At 50.3% G+C, this 17,575-nt stretch overlaps 1 protein-coding gene across 1 annotated transcript in view; it reads right to left on the reverse strand.

Annotated features, from left to right (window-relative positions):
* Positions 1-7,008: 7,008 nt before the first annotated feature.
* LOC139237829 (adhesion G protein-coupled receptor E2-like) overlaps positions 7,009-17,575 on the reverse strand; it is a 141,384-nt gene continuing 130,817 nt past the window's right edge. Inside the window, exons 15-16 of the mRNA XM_070867058.1 lie at positions 15,122-15,267; positions 7,009-8,714 (exon numbers count right to left, since the gene is read on the reverse strand). Of these exons, the coding sequence (XP_070723159.1) occupies positions 15,136-15,267 (132 nt within the window). The 3' untranslated portion in view covers positions 7,009-8,714; positions 15,122-15,135. The remainder of the gene's footprint in view (positions 8,715-15,121; positions 15,268-17,575) is intronic.

Here is a 17,575-nt window from a genome sequence, read left to right on the forward strand (position 1 = left end):
ATAACCTCACATTTATCAACATTATACTGCATCTGCCATGCATTTGCCCACTCAACTAACCTGTCCAAGTAACCCTGCAGCCTCTTAGCTTCCTCCTCACAGCTCACACTGCCACCCTGCTTAGTGTCATCTGCAAACTTGGAGATATTACATTCAATTCCTGTGTCCAAATCATGAATGTATATTGTAAATAGCTGGGGGCCCAGACTGAACTGCCTGCCATTCTGAAAAAGACCCGTTTATTCCTACTCTCTGCTTCCTGTCTGCCAACCAGTTCTCTCTCCACGTCAGTACATTACCCCCAATACCATGTGCCTTAATTTTGCACGCTAATCTCTTGTGTGGGACCTTGTCAAAAGCCTTTTGAAAGTCCAAATACACCACATCCACTGGTTCTCCCTTGTCCACTCTACTCGTTACATCCTCAAAAAATTCTAGAAGATTTGTCAAGCATGATTTCCCTTTCATAAATCCATGCTGAGCAGGAAAGGGGTACTGAGGTGAATGATCAGCCATGATCTTATTGAATAGTGGTGCAGGCTCGAAGGGCCGAATGGCCTACTCCGGCACCTATTTTTTATGTTTCTATGTTTCCATGTTTCTGACTTGGACCGATCCTGTCACTGCTTTCCAAATGCGCTGCTATTACATCTTTAATAATTGATTCCAACATTTTCCCCACTACCGATGTCAGGCTAACCGGTCTATAATTCCCTGTTTTCTCTCTCCCTCCTTTTTTAAAAAGTGGGGTTACATTAGCTGTCCACTCTGCGGATTCCCAGAGTGCAGCATTTCCCGTGTCCATGGCTCTGAAATGTCCAGTTTGTTGCACAAATATGCAGTTACCTGAGCCTCCATGGACTTCCTTCGACTGCTCTTACTTGCTGGCTCTACCACGTTTTGCTGCGGTGAGTCCACTTCCAGTGCCTCTGGCTGAGAAATTCTCCCTGACTACCTTGGTCTCCCCTGAGACCACCTCACAGTGACCTGTGGTTCCTGTTACTCAGGCTTCTCTTGTGGCTACTCTAGTCGACCCGAGACTACTCCGGCCTGTCCGAGACTGTTTCTCTCTTGGTCCCCTAGTCGCCTTTGAGATCACCCTTGATATCACCCTGAGACCCCTGTTCGCAGACTATCTTTTGGCTTCTCTCAGTGACTACCCCAGTCAACCGGGATTACTCCAGCCTATCCGAGACTGTTTCCTTCCTCTGGCTGCCCTGGCTGTCCGTGAGATTACTATGGTCTCCCTGAAATCCCTGCGCAGACTACCTGCAACTTCTTTTCTCCGTGGCTACCCTAGTCGACCTGAGACTACTCCTGCCTGTCAGAGACTGTTTCTCTCCTGGTCGCCCTAGCTGCCCTGAGAAGATAACTTTCAACTAGCTTAGCCGACCTTAGACTTAACCAAGCCTCCCTTGGAGTGCTTGCCCTGGTTTTGTGTCCGCGATCTTATTCCCAATGCCGAGGTCCTGCCGTGGTCGCCGTGGTTTTTCACTCTGCTCTGATTCTTAGACCTTGGAATGTAGAGAGGTAATGGACAACACGTGGCACAAAATTTTAGGTTTAACCCAGTGTCCGTTTTATTGCATAACAAAAACCGATTAAAACTAGAGGACTGGACTGCTGAGAGAAATTTGACTTTAGATATACAATTGCTAGAGATTCATTGTCATTGATTCCGTGACCTGCTGTTTCTACTTCCGGCCATTCTCTGCAGCTTCTGCTCCTTTCTGCTGCTTCTTCTGTCTTCCTGTCCTTCTTCTGTTGCCTTCCTGTGTGTCTCTGTGTCTGAATATTTATACCCATAGTATGAATAAGTTTCTTGCTTCCAAGATCCGATTATCGAGGTAGTGATCTGTTTAACTGTGATGATGAGGTTGAATGGCTACTAATTTGCACATGGAGTCGGCAGTGCAAAAGATATTTCCTTATATTGAATGCTGTTATCCAAAAATTTGCATTCCGTGGGGTCCTTTGTTTTTCGGTCTCAATGTCTCCAGTGGCTGTTTTCCCCACCCTGGTCAATCAAGTTCAGGGCCTCATGTAACAACTCCATTGTTGTTATACATGAAGTCAGTTTTATGTTCTTGACCACAGAATGTCCTTAATTGCAAAAGCTTAATTCCAAAAGCTTGGATTAATCAATTTTTAGTTCATGGTCTGTGTTTTTCTGAAGATTAGTAACCTTATACAATGGACTCACCTTCCCCTCAAAGAAAGAGAAAGACTTGCATTTCTATAGCGCCTTTTATGACCTCAGGATGCCTCAAAGCACTTTACAGTCAATGAAGTACTATTTGAAGTGTAATCACTGTTGTAATATAGGATTACATACACAGGATATATTTAGCCCAAACAGTCCATGCCGGCGTTTATGCTCCACTCGAGCCTCCTCCCGTCTTTCCTCATCTAAATTTATTAGCAAAACCCTCTATTCCCTTCTCCCTCATACACTTGTCTAGCCTCCCTTTAAATGCATCGATACTATTCACTTCAACCACTCCCTGTGGCAGCGAGTTCCACATTCTCACCACTCTCTGGGTAAAGAAGTTTCTTCTGAATTCCCTTTGGATTTCTCAGTGACTATCTTATAATGCTGGCCTCTAGTGAGGGAACGCAGCCACCAATTCGCTCACAGCAAGCTCCCACAAACCGTAATGAGACAATGAACAGATAATCCATTTTGATGATGCTGGGTTGAGGGATTAATATTGGCCGAGGATACTGGGGATAACTCCCCTGCTATTCTTCTAAATAGTGCCATGGGACCGTCTACATCCACCTGAGAGAGCAGAGAGATTTTTGCTCAGCGAGGATGTCCCTCGGGTAAAGGTTATCCTAAACCCCTTCCGGCACCCGTGACAAGCAAGGTCAATCTGCTTTGGCACAGACCTTCTCAGCACCTTAAGAGAGGGTGAGGCTCAGAGGTTGAGAAGCCATCAGACATTATCATTAGAGAGCTCTTCCCTACATTACAACAGTGACCACACTTCAAAAGTGCTGCATTGGCTGGGAAGGGCTTGAGGATGGCCCAAGGATGAGACAGGTGCGATATAAATGCAAGTTCTTTATTCTTTTCACAAATTAAACTCACAGGATTCATGAAAGGGAAATCATGCTTGACAAATCTTCTAGAATTTTTTGATGTAACTAGTAGAGTGGACAAGGGAGAACCAGTGGATGTGGTGTATTTGGACTTTCAAAAGACTATTGACAAGGTCCCACATAAGAGATTAGTGTGCAAAATTAAGCACATGGTGTTGGGGGTAATGTATTGACGTGGATAGAGAACTGGTTGGCAGACAGGAAGCAAATAGTAGGAATAAACGGGTGCTTTTCAGAATGGCAGGCAGTGACTAGTGGGGTACCGCAAGGTTCAGTGCTGGGACCCCAGCTATTTACAGTATATATTAATGATTTAGACGAAGGAATTGAGTGTAATATCTTCAAATTTGCAGATGACCCTAAGCTGGGTGGCAATCTGAGCTGTAAGGAGGACGTTAAGAGGCTGTAGGGTGACTTGGACAGGTTAGGTGAGTGGGTAAATGCATGGCAGATGCAGTATAATGTGGATTTGTGAGGTTATCCACTTTGGTGGCAAAAACAGGAAGGCAGATTATTATCTGAATGGTGACAGATTAGGAAAAGGGGCGGTGCAACGAGACCTGGGTGTCATGGTACATCAGCCATTGAAAGTTGGCATGCAGGTACAGCAGGCAGTAAAGAAAGTAAATGTTGGCCTTCATAGCGAGAGGATTGGAGTATAGGAGCAGGGAGTTGTACAGGGCCTTGGTGAGACCACACCTTGAGTATTGTGTGCAGTTTTGGTCTCCTGAGGGAGGACATTCTTGCTATTGAGGGAGTGCAGCGAAGGTTCACCAGACTGATTCCCAGGATGGCAGGACTGACATCTAAAGAAAGACTGCATCGACTAGGCTTATATTCACTGGAATTTAGAAGAATGAGAGGGGATCTCATAGAAACATATAAAATTCTGACGGGATTGGACAGGTTAGATGCAGGATGAATGTTCCTGATGTTGGGGAAGTGCAGAACCAGGGGTCACAGACTAAGGTTAAGGAGTAAGCCATTTAGGACCGAGATGAGGAGAAACTTTTTCACCCAGAGAATTGTGAACCTGTGGAATTCTCTACCACAGAAAGTTGTTGAGGCCAGTTCGTTGGATATATTCAAAATGGAGTTAGATGTGGCCCTTACGGCTAAAGGGATCAGGGGGTATGGAGAGAAGGCAGGAATGATCAGCCATTATTATATTGAATGTGTTGCAGGCTTGAAGGGCCGAATGGCCTGCTCCTGCACCTATTTTCTATGTTTCTATGTTTCTATGATCAAGGTGGATTAACTCAGGCAATATCATGCAGTCACAATTCAACAGAGAACAAGCCGAGAAGGAGGCACCCACTGGGCCCTTAGGCCTTTTCAGTGATCGGAGCATTGGTTCAAGTGGCTTCCCGGCACTATTGTAGCCAAAGAGGGGAGCAGGGTGTTTCGGGTCAAACTTTCAAATGTACTCATTCCCCGGAAACACGTGGACCAAATCGAACTCAGATTCACGGACTATCCAGAGCAACCCATTTTGGACCCGACCTTCTTTGAGCCCCCCCAACATACACACCAGTGGCAACCAACACCGCGATTGGCCATGAAGCAGAATCCATCACCCACAGCAGCCCAGCAGGACTCACCACACCAGGCAGCCCAGCAAGGCCAGCTGCACAGTAGCCCAGCGAGGGCCCAACAAACGACTCACCAATACCAGCATTTGCACCAAGACGATCAACCAGGGAAAGAAAGGCCCCAGATCGACTCACCTTGTAAATGGTTACACTATTGACTTTGGGGGAGGGGCAGGGGGGGAGTGTTGTTCTATATGTAAACTTGTATATACCTTGTACAGCCACCAGAGGGCTCATCCCCTGGAGTCCCAAGGGATCCCATAATCCCTTGGGAGGATCTGTTCTTAAGGAGGCCTCACAGGCTGGAGAGGCACTCTGGTGACCTGCAATAAAAGACTAAGGTCACACTTTACTTCGAGCTCACAGTATCTTTATTCATACATAACAGTCAACACCTTCACCGAGGTGTACGGAAGTATGGGCCTTGTACTAAACATCTGTAAGACAAAGGTCCTCCACCAATCTGAACCTTAACCCTAACTGCCCACTGGTCATCAGCCTTGGACAACATGGACCATTTTCCATACCTCGGGAGCCTACTATCAGCAAGGGCAGACATCGACGACAAGGTCCAACACTGCCTCCAGTGCGCCAGTGCAGCCTTCGGTCGCCTGAGGAAGAGAGTGTTTGAAGACCTGGACCTCAAATCTGGCACCAAGCTCATGGTCTACAGGGCAGTAGTGATAGCCGCCCTCCTGTATGACTCAGAGACAATGTCAGTGTTCTCGATCAGGTCAACATCCCCAGTATCGAAGCACTGACCACACTCGACCAGCTCCGTTGGGTGGGTCAATTGTTCACATGTCTGACATGAGACTCCCAAAGCAAGTGCTCTACTCGGAACTCCTACATGGCAAGCAAGCCCCAGGTGGGCAGAGGAAACTTTTAAAGGACACCCTCAGAGCCTCCTTGATAAAGTGCAACAGCCCCACCGACACCTGGGAGTCCCTGGCCAAAGACCACCCTAAGTGGAGGAAGAGCATCCAGGAGGGCACTGAGCACCTCGAGTCTCATCGCCGAGAGCATTCAGAAATCAAGCGCAGGCAGTGGAAGGAGCGTGCGGCAAACCAGTCCCACCCACCCTTTCCTTCAACCACTGTCTGTCCCACCTGTGACAGAGACTGTAATTCCCGTATTAGACTGTTCAGTCACCTGAGAACTCACTTTTAGAGTGGAAGCAAGTCTTCCTCGATTTGAGGGACTGCCTATGATGATGACGGGAGTGTGCATACGGTTGGTTATGTGTGTGTGCACGTGTGTGGGTCGGCTTCCGCAGGTGTCCACGTACATGTTTGTGTGCCGCGCGAGTGTGTGTTTCTGTGTGCGAGTGTGTATGTGTGAATGTGTGTGTGTGAGTGTGTGTGCGTGTGAGTGTGTGAGTGTGTGTGAGTGTGTATGTGTGAGTGTGTGTGTGAGTATGTGAGTGTGAGTGTGTGGGTGTGAGTGTGTGTGTGTGTGTGAGTGTGCGCATGTGAGTGTGAGTGTGTATGTGTGTGAGTGTGTGAGTGTAAGTGTGTGTGTGTGCGAGGTGTGAGTGTATGAGTGTGAGTGTGTGAGTGTGTGTGTGTGTGTGTGAGTGTGTAAGTGTAAGTGTGTGTGTGTGCGAGGTGTGAGTGTATGAGTGTGAGTGTATGAGTGTGAGTGTGTGAGTGTGTGTGTGTGTGAGTGTGTGAGTGTAAGTGTGTGTGTGTGCGAGGTGTGAGTGTATGAGTGTGAGTGTATGAGTGTGAGTGTGTGAGTGTGTGTATGTGTGTGAGAGTGTGTGTGAGTGTGTGGGTGTGAGTGTGTGAGTGTGTATGTGTGTGAGTGTGTAAGTGCAAGTGTGTGTGTGTGCGGGGTGTGTGAGTGTGTAAGTGTAAGTGTGTGTGTGTGTGCGGGGTGTGTGAGTGTGCAAGTATATGTGAGAGTGTGTGAGAGTGTGTGTGCGTGCGTGTGAGTGTGTAAGTGTAAGTGTGTGTGTGTGCGGGGTGTGTGAGTGTGTGCAAGTATATGTGAGAGTGTGTGAGAGTGTGTGTGCGTGTGTGAGTGTGTGTGTGTCTGTGTGGGTGGCCACCAGCAGAGGATAGGCTCACCTGTGCTGCTGCCGATGGTGAAATGCCCGTCTAGGTTAACAAATGTCGAATGGAGCGAGGAACCTGATCATTGCAACAGGCAGCACCTTCAGGAGAGATAGGGGGAGGTATTGGAAGGTGGGGGGATGGGGGGGAATAAGTTAACAATCAGAACATAAATGTAACATGGTGAAGAGATTTTCCGTTAGTCCAAGTTCCACAATCCTCTGAATTAAACACTCAACATTGAAATATCGCACAGTATAATAGTTTTATTGAAAAAATAAAGAAATGGTGAGCAACAGTGTGATTATTCAATGCAATGCACAGTAAAAATCAATTTGCATACTCGATAACAGCAAATGTGGTGCTCTCAGATTCTGCCTGCAGTGTGGACCAGGCACAAAGCCTCCGTTCAAGTGGCATTCTTTATTGCGAGGGCCCGAGGGGTTTCGCGGTACGCAGACCCGACAAGTGGTCTTTCCTTGTTCTGGTGGTCCGAATGGTTGGCAGCTGAGATGGTGAGGAATTTGTTCATGTGCTAGTGGGTGAAGTAGGATGCCAGCAAAAGCAGATGGGTCATGAATTTGTCTCGGAAACACACTCACACAGGCTTTTCACAGGGCTTGCCGGATAATCACTGGTTGCCCATGTTGCATTCTCCAGCAAGGGGATGTTAGCATGGTGGTGGTAATGTTACTAGACCCATAATCCAGAGGCCTAGACAAGAGACCTGAATTCAAATCCCACATAGCAACTGGGGAATTTAAATTCTGTTAATTAAATAAATCTGGAATTAAAAAGTGACCATGAAACTATCATTTCATCGTATAAATCCATCTGGTTCACTAATGTTCTTTAGGGAAGGAAATCTGCCGTCCTTAACCGGTCTGGCCTATATGTGACTCCAGACCCACAGTAATATGGTTGACTCTTAACTGCCCTCTAGACCACTTATGAGAGTAGGTTGGGCCTCTACTCATTGGAATTCAGAAGAATGAGAGGTGATCTTATTGAAACGTATAAGATTATGAGGAAGCTTGACAAGGTGGATGCAGAGAGGATGTTTCCACTGATGGGGGAGACTAGAACTAGGGGGCATGATCTTAGAATGAGGGGCTGGCCATTTAAAACATAGATGAGGAGGAATTTCTTCTCTCAGAGGGTTGTAAATCTGTGGAATTCGCTGCCTCAGAGAGCTATGGAAGCCGGGATATTGAATGAATTTAAGACAGAGATAGACAGCTTCTTAACCAATGGGAGAATAAGGGGTTATGGGACATGGACCTGAGTCCATGATCGTATTAAATGGCGGAGCAGGCTCGAGGGGCCGTATGGCTTACTCCTGCTCCTATTTCTTATGTTCTTAAAGGACAGCGGTTCAAGAAGGCGGCTCACCACCACCTTCTCAAGGGCAATTAGGGATGGGCAATAAATGCCGGCCTTGCCAGCGATGCCTAGATCCTGTGAATGAATATAAACAATTCTGGCCAACTGCACTCGGTGATTTGGCTTCTGTGCAAGACACCCAGCCCCAGCTGCAGCAGAGACGGTGCACGGGCGGAAGAAGCAGAGCGCAGAGCGTTGCTGCTGCTATTCAGACACGGAAGGCGGAGGAGAAGCTGCAGCAGTCCCTTTGGGGGTGAACGGGGTGGGGGGGGGGGGTGGTGGGGGAGATGTGAATCGAAGCTCAAGCGATTCTTTTGGGCCTCCGAGGACGGCTGACTCCCACTTGGGCAGGTCCGGAAATATTTCTCAAGCTGCAGTCTGCTGTACTGACCCCTCCATGGGCCGCGGTGCCAAAGGAATTCAGTCACACACGCAAGGTCATAGGGCAAAGGGCAAAGAGCCCGACCATCCGGAGCAGCAGGCCTTTCCACACTTGCCACTGGTCGCTATATGTGATGGCGCCATCTTGTGGCAGTGACAGACATCGCACAGACTAGAGTGATTCCTTTCGCCGTGCCTGAATAAATGTGAACAAAATGATACGGTTTACTGAAGCCCAAAGTACAGGCACACTGAGGTTGTACTAACTCTTTAACTAACACGTAATAAGCTCAGTGCTGGGCCCCCGCACCTCAGGAAGGATATATTGGGGATATATAACGTCAGCTGTGGCTCAGTGGGCAGCACTCTCTCGCCTGTGAGTCAGAAGGTTGTGGGTTCAAGTCCCACTCCAGGAACTTGAGCACAAAACTCTAGACTGACACGCCCAGTGCGGTGCTGAGGGAGTGCTGCATTGTTGGAGGAGCCCAGACGCATTAGAATGATACTGGGGTTGAAGGGTTAAATTACGAGCATAGGTTGCACAGACTCAGCTTGCATTCCATTGCATTTAAAAGGTTAAAGGGTGATCTGATTGAAATGTTGAAGATGATTACAGGAGTTGCTAGCGCTGTGTCTGTGGCTCAGTGGGTGGCATTCTCACTCTCTGGGTCAGTGACCCTCTCCATAAACTTGAGCCCATAATCCTGGCTGATACTCCCAGGACAGTGCTGAGGGAGTGCTGCACTGTCAGACGTGCCGTCTTTCAGATGAGGCCTTAAACTGAGGCCCTGCCTGTAGTGTATTTGCTTCATGGGTTCTTTGCTTAAGAATTCACAGCTAGACATTTGCTGTAAAGAACGAGCTGGTTTATGAGCATAGGTTTAACAATGAAACCGAACCCAACCAGTTCATCCACCAGGCTTACAACTGCACGCCTCATTGTGGAGAACCTGAACTCAACTGGTTGGGGTTTTATTGAGTCTTGTGAACATCACGTGACTGGCTAAGCCACTCACAGTGCAACAGCTCCACAACTATTTTTGTAAAACGTTAATACAATTACCCCCTTATTAAAGGGGCACGATAACCAACAAATTAAACAAATTAAACTTTTTCAAATATGGTCAAATTAAAATTTGGTTGCCGGGGGGTGATGATGCACTCCAGTCCCTCCAGCGCTCACCTCTCGCGGAAGGCCGCGTGCTCCATCTCCAGGGACACGCTGGCTCGGATGTAACCGCGGAAGAGAGGCAGGCAGTCGGGCTGAACGACCCCCTCGACCGCCCGCTGCCTGGACCGGCTGATGGCCCCCTTGGCCATGCCCAGGAGCAGTCCTATGAGGAGGCTCTCGGACCTACCCGCTCCCCTCCGCACAGGGTGCCCAAAGATCAGGAGCGTGGGACTGAAGTGCAACCAGAATTTGAGGAGCAGCCCCTTCAGATAATGGAAGAGAGGCTGCAACCTCACACAATGTACATAAACATGGAACACGGACTCCTCCAGACCGCAGAAATTGCAGGCGGCCTGGGAGTCCGTGAACTGACTTAATAACCTATTGCACGGGACTGCCCTGTGCACAACCCTCCAGGCCAAGTCCCCAGTAATATTCATGAAGACTTTAATTAGACCACCTCAAAACCAAGCCCAACTGCCCCTCCCTATCCCTGTAATCTCCTCCAGCCCCACAACCCCCCCCCCCCATCTCGCACAACCCCCCCCGAGATGTCTGCGCTCCTTTAATTCTGCCCTCCTGGGCATCCCTGATTATAATCGCTCAACCATCGGTGGCCGTACCTTCTGTTGCCTGGGCCCCAAGCTCTGGAACCCCCTCCCTAAACCTCTCCGCCTCTCTTTCCTCCTTCAAGATGCTCTTTAAAGCCTACCTCTTTCCTGCACTAATTTCTCCTGATAACACTCCTGTGAAACACCTTGGGATACGTTAAAGGTGCTATATAAATGCAAGTTGTTGTTGTTATTTATTGATTCTTAGCGCTTAGGCTGGGACCACTGGCGAGAAAGATATTGCAAGTGGAAGGGGTGGAATAATTCACAATGTCTACTCTTATCACATACTCATCTGCAGGTGGTGATATTGGCCAAGTTGGGAGAGGTGAGGTTCGTTGGTGGATTGGTAGAAGGGCCTAATGTCGAGGTCCTGCAATTATACAGGGCCCTGGTGAGGCCACACCTGGAGTATTGAGTGCAGTTTTGGTCTCCTTACCGAAGGAAGGATATACCTGCCATATACCGGGGCTAAAAGGGTTAAATTATGAAGGCAGGTTGCATAAACCTGGCTTGAATTCCCTTCAATGTAGAAAATGGAGGGGGCGGGGGGGCGGGTGTGGTGTGGTGGGTGGGGGCGGGGGGGGGTTGGGAGGCGGGTGTGGAATCTGATCGTGGCGTTGAAAATGGTGAAAGGATTCGATTGGCGAGATTAACTATCTGTTCTGGTGTGGGGGAATCCAGAACAAGGGGACACAATCTCAAAATTAAAGCTAGGTCGTTCCAGGGGAAAATCAGTAACCATTTCTTCACACATAGGGTCGAGGAAAGCTGGACCTGTCTGCCCCAAAAGGCTGTAGATGTTGGTGCACAAGTGGAACTTCCACGACTGAGAGCGATAGAGTTTTTTTGGGTGAGGGTATCAAGGGACGTGGAGCAAAAGCGAGTAAATGGAGTTGAACATTGGAGTATGGGAGCAGGAGTGGGCCATACGGCCCCTCGAGCCTGTTCGGCCATTCAATGAGATCATGGCTGATCTGCGACCTGACTCCATATACCCCGCCAATATCTCTTAATACCTTTGGCGAGCAAGAATCTATCACTTTTCGATTTAAAATTAACAATTGACCTAGCATCTACCATTTGCAGAAGAGAGTTCTACCCTGCTTTCCATCTAGAAGTGTTTCCTGGATTGCAATTACTAATCTGTTCCTCCTGTTAGCGAATAATGTTCAATGATCTCGTGTTCAACTAACGATATACAATTACCGACCTCCTTTGAAGTTGAGTGCAACATTGAGTAACAACCTGTAACTGAAACTAAATTAATAGAAGTTATTTCGTTCTCCCCAAGGTGAGATTTACATGTGAAAAGAAATCTCTAAAATGTATTATTTTTTTCTGTAATTGGCCCTTAGCCGAGGGGTTCCTCAACCAATGTGCACTTGCCCATTGCCACTTAATGCATGGTATGCAGAAACTGACGGGAGCCAATGATGCTATCAGTGTACAACATTCACCAGTGCGGCCCCGACCTGTGAGGAACACCAGAGGCAGGTTGGGGACTTAAAAGAGCGTGGCGATGTACCACAGGAGCGACGAGGTCGGGGCGAAGGAGTGACGAGAGTTCGTGGAGTGACGTGATGGGGCCCAGGAGAGGCGAGAGTTCGGGGCCCAGATGAGGTGAGGGCCCAGGGGCAGCACGGGCCCAGCCCACACTGCGATATGTGTGCGCACTAGGCCCGTGCAGCAGAGCTGGTCTCCAGTCATCTTGGGTAACCCTTGCCACTGGACCAAGACCTAGCTCTGTCAAGCCCCGTGTGGTGGCTGGTGTGCAACGGTCACCACACGTTAAAAAAATCCACGCACGGGAATCTTCCACCCTTCAATACCATCCGGGATCCGGAATATTAGGTCCTTCATTGAAACACCTGTGAACTCATCGCTTTTTGGCGTGGAAGCAAGTCATCCTCGATATGAGGGACTGCCTTTGATGATGATGACAATTACCATACATCTCAGCAATATCATCATGCATCTAGTTGTTGGATGGTCTACGTATCTGTTACCATTTGCGGAAGAGTTCCAAATTTCTACCACACTTAGTGTGTAAACATTTTTCCGAACTTCACTCCTTCATTCCTGCCTCTAATTTTTAGACTAGTGGGAATACTGTCTCTCTATCCACCCGATCAGTCGAGGTGCAGATCAACCATGGTCTAATTGAATACCGGAACAGGATCAAAGGGCTGAATAGCATTCTCCTGTTCCTATGTTCTGGAGCGCAGACAAATGGCAAGGTGTTTGACTTGTGGGTTGATATATGGCCAGTTCATTTCCAAGGAATCATAAGCTAATGGGATATTTTTTTATTCGTTCCAGCATGTGGGCGTCGCTGGCAAGGCCAGCATTTATTGCCCATCCCTAGTTGCCCTTGAGAAGGTGGTGGTGAGCCGCCTTCTTGAACCGCTGCAGTCCGTGTGGTGAAGATGCTCCCACAGTGGTGTTAGGGAGGGAGTTCCCGGATTTTGACCCAGCTATGATGAAGGAACGACCGATATATTTCCAAGTCAGGATGGTGTGTGACTTGGAGGGGAATGTGGAGATGGTGGTGTTCCCATGCGCCTGCTGCCCTTGTCCTCCTAGGAGGTAGAGGTTGCGGGTTTGGGAGGTGCTGCTGAAGAAGCCTTGGCGAGTTGCTGCAGTGCATCTTGTGGATGGTGCACACTGCAGCCACGGTGCACCGGTGGTGGAGGGAATGAATGTTGAAGGTGGTGGATGGGGTGCCAATTGGAATACCAGATGCAGCATTGGGTTCAAACCACTTTCCTGTCTGGGAAATGACTGGTGAACACATGCATTAGGATTCTAAGCATGCTATGTCACTATAACAGAATTAGGGGCCGAAATTGCCCCTCTCCTTAAGGGCTGGCAGGTTGGCCCGACAATTATGCCCCCTTGGGTTCGGCCGGGCCACCAACAGGAAGGATGTCACCCCGTCTTGGGTGGCAGGCTGCTGGCCCGGCGGGAACCCTCCCTGGTGGCCCAGTGGACTGAAGTTTTACAGATCGCGGAGGGGAGAGCCGTAGCGACGAGGCGCCATGATGATGTCATCGCAGCAGTCACTCTGCACCGCCCCCAACTTCCGCCCCTCAGGTGATGTCACCGCCCCGTATCCACCCCTCAGGTGATGTCACCGCCGTGTATCCACCCCTCAGGTGATGTCACCGCCGTGTATCCACCCCTCAGGTGATGTCACCGCCCCGTATCCACCCCTCAGGTGATGTCACCGCCCCGTATCCACCCCTCAGGTGATGTCACCGCCCCGTATCCACCCCTCAGGTGATGTCACCGCCCCGTATCCGCTCCTCAGGTGATGTCACCGCCCCGTATCCGCTCCTCAGGTGATGTCACCGCCCCGTATCCGCTCCTCAGGTGATGTCACCGCCCCGTATCCGCCCCTCAGGTGATGTCACCGCCCCGTATCCGCTCCTCAGGTGATGTCACCGCCCCGTATCCACCCCTCAGGTGATGTCACCGCCCCGTATCCACCCCTCAGGTGATGTCACCGCCCCGTATCCACCCCTCAGGTGATGTCACCGCCCTGTATCCGCTCCTCAGGTGATGTCACCGCCGTGTATCCACCCCTCAGGTGATGTCACCGCCCCGTATCCACCCCTCAGGTGATGTCACCGCCCCGTATCCACCCCTCAGGTGATGTCACCGCCCTGTATCCACCCCTCAGGTGATGTCACCGCCCTGTATCCGCTCCTCAGGTGATGTCACCGCCGTGTATCCACACCTCAGGTGATGTCACCGCCCTATATCCGCTCCTCAGGTGATGTCACCGCCCTGTATCCGCTCCTCAGGTGATGTCACCGCCCCGTATCCATCCCTCAGGTGTAGTCACCGCCCCGTACCTGTCCCTCAGGTGATGTCACCGCCCTGTATCCGCTCCTCAGGTGATGTCACCGCCGTGTATCCACCCCTCAGGTGATGTCACCGCCCTATATCCGCTCCTCAGGTGATGTCACCGCCCCGTATCCACCCCTCAGGTGTAGTCACCGCCCCGTACCTGTCCCTCAGGTGATGTCACCACCCTGTATCCGCCCTTCAGGTGATGTCACCGCCCCGTATCCGCTCCTCAGGTGATGTCACCGCCCCATATCCGCCACTCAGGTGATGTCACCGCCCCGTATCCGCCCCTTAGGTGATGTCACCGCCGTGTGTCCGCCCTTCTCGTGTACTCAGCGCCCCCATTGAGAGCAACTTCTGGATCCCAATAAAAAAAAAACAACAAAGAGCGGAATTTCGCTCAAGAGGCGACCTTAACCACAGTTGCGGTAAAACCATTGACACGGGGTGCGTGCGCCCTGTTTCGGGCAGGTGGGCGGGCGGGGGGAGGGGTCAATTTCAGCCCCCTATTCTCCAACTTATTCTTGATCAAAGCTATGTGAGGCAAAACCTCTCCAACGAGGGGGTCTGGAAAGAGTAGATAGCGGGAAACTGTTCCCATTGGCGGAAGGGTCGAGAACCAGAGGACACAGATTTAAGGCGATTGGCAGAAGAACCAAAGGCGACACGAGGAAAAACGTTTTGACGCAGCGAGTGGTTGGGATCTGGAATGCATGGCCTGAGAGGGTGGTGGAGGCAGACTCAATCGTGGCTTTCAAAAGGGAATTGGATAAGTATCTGAAGGAATAAAAATTTGCAGGGCTATGGGGAAAGGGCGGTGGGAGTGGGACTGGCTGAGAGCCAGCTCGGGCTCAAGGGGCCCAATAGCCTCTTTCTGTGCCATAACCATTCTATGATTCTATGAGCTTGACACACAGGAGGCATTTGACCATGAACCCACTCCTCCAAGCCCACAATGATAATTACTTTGGTTAGATGTGTTACACGGAGCTGGTAGACGCAGGTACTTGGGTCGAGGCGGAGGGCCGGGAGGATTCGGAGAAGGCCAAGTATTTTGGTGTCATTATTGCACTGAAGGAACTTGCAATCCATCTCCGGTATTCATCACGCACCTGTCAGACACAGAGGGGAACACAAACAGTAAGTAAGCTGCATATATTATCAGCTCTATCAAAACACATCAACCTCTCTCTCCCTCTTATACACACAGTCAGCGACACTCAGTCTTGTTTTACACACAGTCAGTATCGAAGCACTGACCACACTCGATCAGCTCCGCTGGGCGGGCCACATTGTCCGCATGCCTGACACGAGACTCCCAAAGCAAGCGCTCTACTCGGAACTCCTTCACGGCAAACGAGCCAAAGGTGGGCAGAGGAAACGTTACAAGGACACCCTCAAAGTTTCCCTGATAAAGTGCAACATCCCCACCGACACCTGGAAGCCCCTGGCCAAAGACCAGTCCGCCCTAAGTGGAGGAACTGCATCCGGCAAGTGGGAGAGTCTGGACCACCCGCTAACTCTGGACGAGCTGACAAAGACCGTCCGGTCCCTTGCGACGAGTAAAACTCCCGGAAGCGATGGCTTACCGGTCGAGTTGTATTCGGCTCTGTGGGACTGGATAGGCCCAGACCTGCTGGAAGTGTACAGGGGTATGCTTCTGGCCGGCAGCATGTCAGAATCGATGAGGAAAGGCATCATCACCCTCATCTACAAGCAGGAGGGGGAGAGGGAGGAAATCAAAAACTGGCAGCCCATTTCGCTGCTCAATGTGGACTACACGATCCTGTCAAAGGTCATCGCCAATAGGGTCAAGTCTGTTCTGGAGCTGGTGATCCACCCGGACCAGACCTGCGCTGTCCCCGGCAGGAAGATCTCTGATAGCCTCGCGCTACTCAGGGATACGATCGCCTACGTGCGGGACAGGGGGGTGGACACCTGCTTAATCAGACCAGGAGAAGGTCTTTGACAGGATATCGCACACGTACCTGATGGACGTGCTTTCCAAGATGGGGTTTGGGGAGGGTATCTGCAATTGGATCCAACTGCTCTGCACAGACATCAGTTTCACAGTCCTAATCAATAGGTGGGAAACTGAAAGCTTTCCGATCAGATCTGGAGTCAGGCAAGGCTGTCCTCTCTCCTCTGTCTTGTTTGTGTGTTGTATCGAGTCCTTTGCCGAGTCTATCAGGAAGGATGCGGGTATTAGCGGGGTGACAATCCCAGGCAGCGGAGGCGCTCAGGTCAAGACCTCCCTGTACATGGACGACGTCACCGTCTTTTGCTCGGATCCGCAGTCAGTCCGCGGATTGCTCACAATCTGTGACCAGTTTGAACTGGCCTCGGGAGCGAAGATAAATCGCAGCAAGAGCGAGGCCATGCTCTTTGGCAACTGGGCCGACCGATCCTTTATTCCCTTCACCGTGAAGTCAGATTACCTGAAGGTTTTGGGAATATGGTTCGGAGTGGACGGGGCGTGCGTCAAAAACTGGAAGGAGCGTATCGCTAAAGCTAACATAAACTGGGATGGTGGAAGCTGCGCTCCCTCTCCATTGCAGGAAAGAACCTGGTCATCGGGAGTGAGGTGCTCTCGCTGTTGTTGTACGTGACGCAGGTCTGATCCATACCCCGCTCCTGTGCCGTGGTAGTCACCCGAGCCGTCTTCCACTTCATCTAGAGATCAAAAATGGACCATGTCCGCAGAGACACGATGTACAAATCTCTGAATCAAGCTGTGCATAGACCCTTTGTACACAAACACCAAGTGTCAGTACGTGCTGAGATTCTATCTTTCCCCGGTATTGCGAAGGATGGGTCTGGCCAGGCTGCCACGGAACACTCCAACCAGTTGGACCATGCCTCAGCATCTGTCCTTCGTGGAAAAGTTTTCAAGAAAAACACCTTTGACCACAAGACCATAAAGCAGTGGTCGGCACGCAAGGTCCTGGATGCCCTACAAAAGAAAGCGACGATGGATCCTGTCAGACGGTTCCCTGAGCAGACTGTCGAACTCGTTTGGCAGAATGTCTCATTGCCAGAGCTTTCACACAAGCACCAAGACGTAGCTTGGTTGGCGGTGAGGAGGGCCCTACCCGTCAGATCCTTCATGCACAGCCGGGGTTTCAGAGACACGGCACTCTGACCCCGAGTTGGCTGTGGTGCAGACGAGACTATCATCCATCTCCTTTGGGATTTCCCCTTTGAAAGGCAGGTCTGGAAGGAGAGGCAGTGGTTGCTGTCGAGGTTCATCCCAAGCAGCTCCGTAACACAGGACTCTGTGCTCTGCGGACAGTTCCCAGGGACGCACACTGAGACAGGCATCATCTGCTGTTGGAGAGCCATCAACTCGGTGAAAGATGTACTTTGGTCTTCCCGAAACTTGCTGGTCTTCCACAGCAAGGAGATATCCATGGCCGAGTG

The sequence above is a fragment of the Pristiophorus japonicus genome, chromosome 24 (genome assembly GCF_044704955.1).
Source record: "Pristiophorus japonicus isolate sPriJap1 chromosome 24, sPriJap1.hap1, whole genome shotgun sequence".
Classification (NCBI taxonomy): domain Eukaryota; kingdom Metazoa; phylum Chordata; class Chondrichthyes; family Pristiophoridae; genus Pristiophorus; species Pristiophorus japonicus.